Consider the following 3,288-nt stretch of genomic DNA (forward strand, 5'->3'; position numbering starts at 1 on the left):
CATGAACACTAAAACCTGCAGACGAAGCGTCGTGCGGAGGCTGTAGTTGTAACAGGGGGTGGGGGAAATAGCTCTATCTTGTCCATTATTCCACCCCCCAGTTAACTAACGAGGCCGGGGGAAACAGCTCTCTCTAGTCCGTTATCCCGTCCCCAGTTAGCTAACTATTCTAGAGCACCTCCAGAGTTCCTAAGGCAGCCTCTCTCGTTCAACACCTTGTAACCTAGGTATTTGACTACCTAGGTGCTAAGACTACAAGGCGCCGTAACTGGATCAGTTCCCCGAAACTCTAGAGAGAACTCTAGAATACAGAATCATTGCCACAAACGTATAAGCGAAAACGAAAGGAAAGAAATGAATAGTGAAGTAATTAGTGAGGGTTTGGGGTGAGAGAGGAGAGAGGTGGGAGGAGTGAGGAGGGTCATTAGTTGAAAGTGAGAGTTTAGAGAGGGGTGGAGGGAGAGGTGTAGATAGGTAGAAGTAGAAGAGTAGATAGTAGAAGTAGAAGAGTAGAAGACGAAATGCTGCCACCATCCATTCATGATCATTACATACAAGACAAGGAATGGAACTTGTCTGTATCACAATATTCTCAAAAGATGTTATCAAGAGATCAACTCCAAACATAGGGGACACAGTTAAAGGCCATTTAAATAATAAATTCAATTATATTTCACATACTAAGTATCATAATTTAAGCAATGTTCAAGATCTATATATGTAAAGTGAGTCATCCTCCAAGAATCTGAGAACACTACAACTGACTGCCCCTGATCATCACACAACACTTGTAAAACACGACCAAGTCACCTTAATGTTCAACTCACCAAGTGTTTGCCTATAGCTGGATAGAGAGCGGGGGGGAGTCTGCAGCTGTCAGGCAGCTTCACCCCCGTCCGACCGACAGCCTGTCTCGGCTGTTGTCCTCCTGCTCTGCTGCCTGGTCTTCTGTCTTGTTAATGCTTAATGCTCCTGAATCGATAGCTCTCCGAGTATATATTGGGAAACCTAGTAGCTAACTCCGCCCACAAGTAGATAGCCTCCGGCTCTCTACCAAGCCACTCCTTAAACGTCGGCATGATTGAAGGCTACCAGGCTCCAATTATAAGATTAGTAGAAGTAAGGTGAAATTTGCATGATCTGACCTCAGGTCACTTGGTGTCATTAACTCTTAGAGGTGTGACTTTCCGGTGGACAAACTGGCGCCTTCTCAATCCTTGTATGTGACTCATGTACTATATATATTTTAAATAAACTAAACCAAACACTTTTACAGTGTTACATAGTGTTGATTCCCTGAGCGCCTGATGAGAGACTTAGGAGGGCACCGAGGTCATACCCCATGATGGCGACGTCATGTCCTTTATCACCGAGGCGTGGAACGAGGAGCCGGCGGCGTAACTGGTAGTTTATAGACGTAACAAGGAACCGATTTAGTCTAGCAGCCGCCACCTGCCCGGGGCTCTTGGTGTGGGTGGAGGGTGTACTTGTGGCGACGCTGGACTCTTGGGGGACCTCAGAGCAGCAGCCACCGTCTCCATCGTCGTCTCTCTCTCTGGTACCAACCCATCCTCCTAATGGAACGTCGCATTTTGACGTATATTCCACCTAAGGCCAAAAATCGTCATACTGGAAAATGGCAGCGGCTCGCGGAATTGACACACTGTCCCGTTTTCTGTTTCTCTTACCCCAACCTAACCTCTGTTAGGTTAGGATAAGGGCACTTTAGTACGACAGTTTCTTGACGTTGGGACATCTGAGGATGGGCTGCATTGTTATGGTATTAGGAGACCTAGAATGGTCCACAAGTTGAGCAGTAATCAGCTAAGCCCTAACGAAGGTCAGGCTGGAAACATGAGCCACACTCCTTGACGTTAAGTGAGTTATGAAACACTGCCAAGCCACTGAAGGTTAAGTTCTCGTGGGTTTTCTCTTAGTTCTCGTGGGTTTTCTCTTAGTTCTCGTGGGTTTTCTCTTAGTTCTCGTGGGTTTTCTCTTTGTTCTCGTGGGTTTTCTCTTAGTTCTCGTGGGTTTTCTCTTAGTTCTCGTGGGTTTTCTCTTAGTTCTCGTGGGTTTTCTCTTAGTTCTCGTGGGTTTTCTCTTAGTTCTCGTGGGTTTTCTCTTAGTTCTCGTGGGTTTTCTCTTAGTTCTCGTGGGTTTTCTCTTAGTTCTCGTGGGTTTTCTCTTAGTTCTCGTGGGTTTTCTCTTAGTTCTCGTGGGTTTTCTCTTAGTTCTCGTGGGTTTTCTCTTAGTTCTCGTGGGTTTTCTCTCATGTTTCCTGTAGAAATGAACGAGTAGATAACCCGGCTGCTGAGGTCGCTAACCGAGACAATATTCCCCACAGCGCCCACAAACACGTTTCAACAAATCGGAGGCTGTTGTCTGACGATACAAATGTTGCATCATCCGGGCACCGTGATTAGATTAACTGACTTGCTCACAGTCAGTTAATCTGGAACAAGGCAGTTACAGCCAACATTCTCAGTCATTACGGACAACACGGAGGCTGGTGGTCAGCGGAGAGACTCGGTAATTGGCCGGATTTCATGTGCGATACAAGTACCTCTGGAGAGTCAGGATGGACACGACAAGTGAGGAACACAGCCGCAGCATCTCTACTCCTAGAGATAGACGCGGATCTTGACTACTACTTAGAAATATTAGTACGATAATATATAGAAAGTTGAAGTAGGAAGACAATGTCAAATATTGATGTAGTTCTCAAAAGATTCCTATATTGCGCACCGGCAAGACTACTGAACTTTATAAGGGTTGGGAAATGTTGCCATGAGTGGTTGTTCACTCACAGCATGAACAACCCAGCGGGTTTTCTTCCTATTGGAGAGTGTTGTACATGATGCTGTAGCGGTGTGTTCACTCACAAGATGAGTGACGCTGCCCAATACTGTCACTATGGCGGTGTGTCCACTCACAGGATGAGTGGCGCTGCCCAATACTGTCACTATGGCGGTGTGTCCACTCACAGGATGAGTGGCGCTGCCCAATACTGTCACTATGGCGGTGTGTCCACTCACAGGATGAGTGGCGCTGCCCAATACTGTCACTATGGCGGTGTTTCCACTCACAAGATGAGTGGCGCTGCCCAATACTGTCACTATGGCGGTGTGTCCACTCACAGGATGAGTGGCGCTGTCCAATACTGTCACTATGGCGGTGTGTCCACTCACAGGATGAGTGGCGCTGCTCAATACTGTCACTATGGCGGTGTGTCCACTCACAGGATGAGTGGCGCTCCCCAATACTGTCACTATGGCGTTGTGTCCACTC

At 47.1% G+C, this 3,288-nt stretch overlaps 1 protein-coding gene across 1 annotated transcript; it reads right to left on the reverse strand.

Moving 5' to 3' along the window:
• Window positions 1-1,883: 1,883 nt before the first annotated feature.
• On the reverse strand, window positions 1,884-2,273 carry LOC138352040 (golgin subfamily A member 6-like protein 2). Its single transcript, XM_069304215.1, has one exon. It carries the CDS (start codon window positions 2,271-2,273, stop codon window positions 1,884-1,886), a length of 390 nt encoding a protein of 129 aa, XP_069160316.1.
• Window positions 2,274-3,288: the final 1,015 nt, after the last annotated feature.

This window comes from Procambarus clarkii, chromosome 52 (assembly GCF_040958095.1).
Source record: "Procambarus clarkii isolate CNS0578487 chromosome 52, FALCON_Pclarkii_2.0, whole genome shotgun sequence".
Lineage (NCBI taxonomy): Eukaryota > Metazoa > Arthropoda > Malacostraca > Decapoda > Cambaridae > Procambarus > Procambarus clarkii.

Excerpts from the sequence above, each read along its gene's own strand:
- LOC138352040 (XM_069304215.1), bottom strand. The coding sequence starts at position 2,273 with ATGAGAGAAAACCCACGAGAACTAAGAGAAAACCCACGAGAACTAAGA.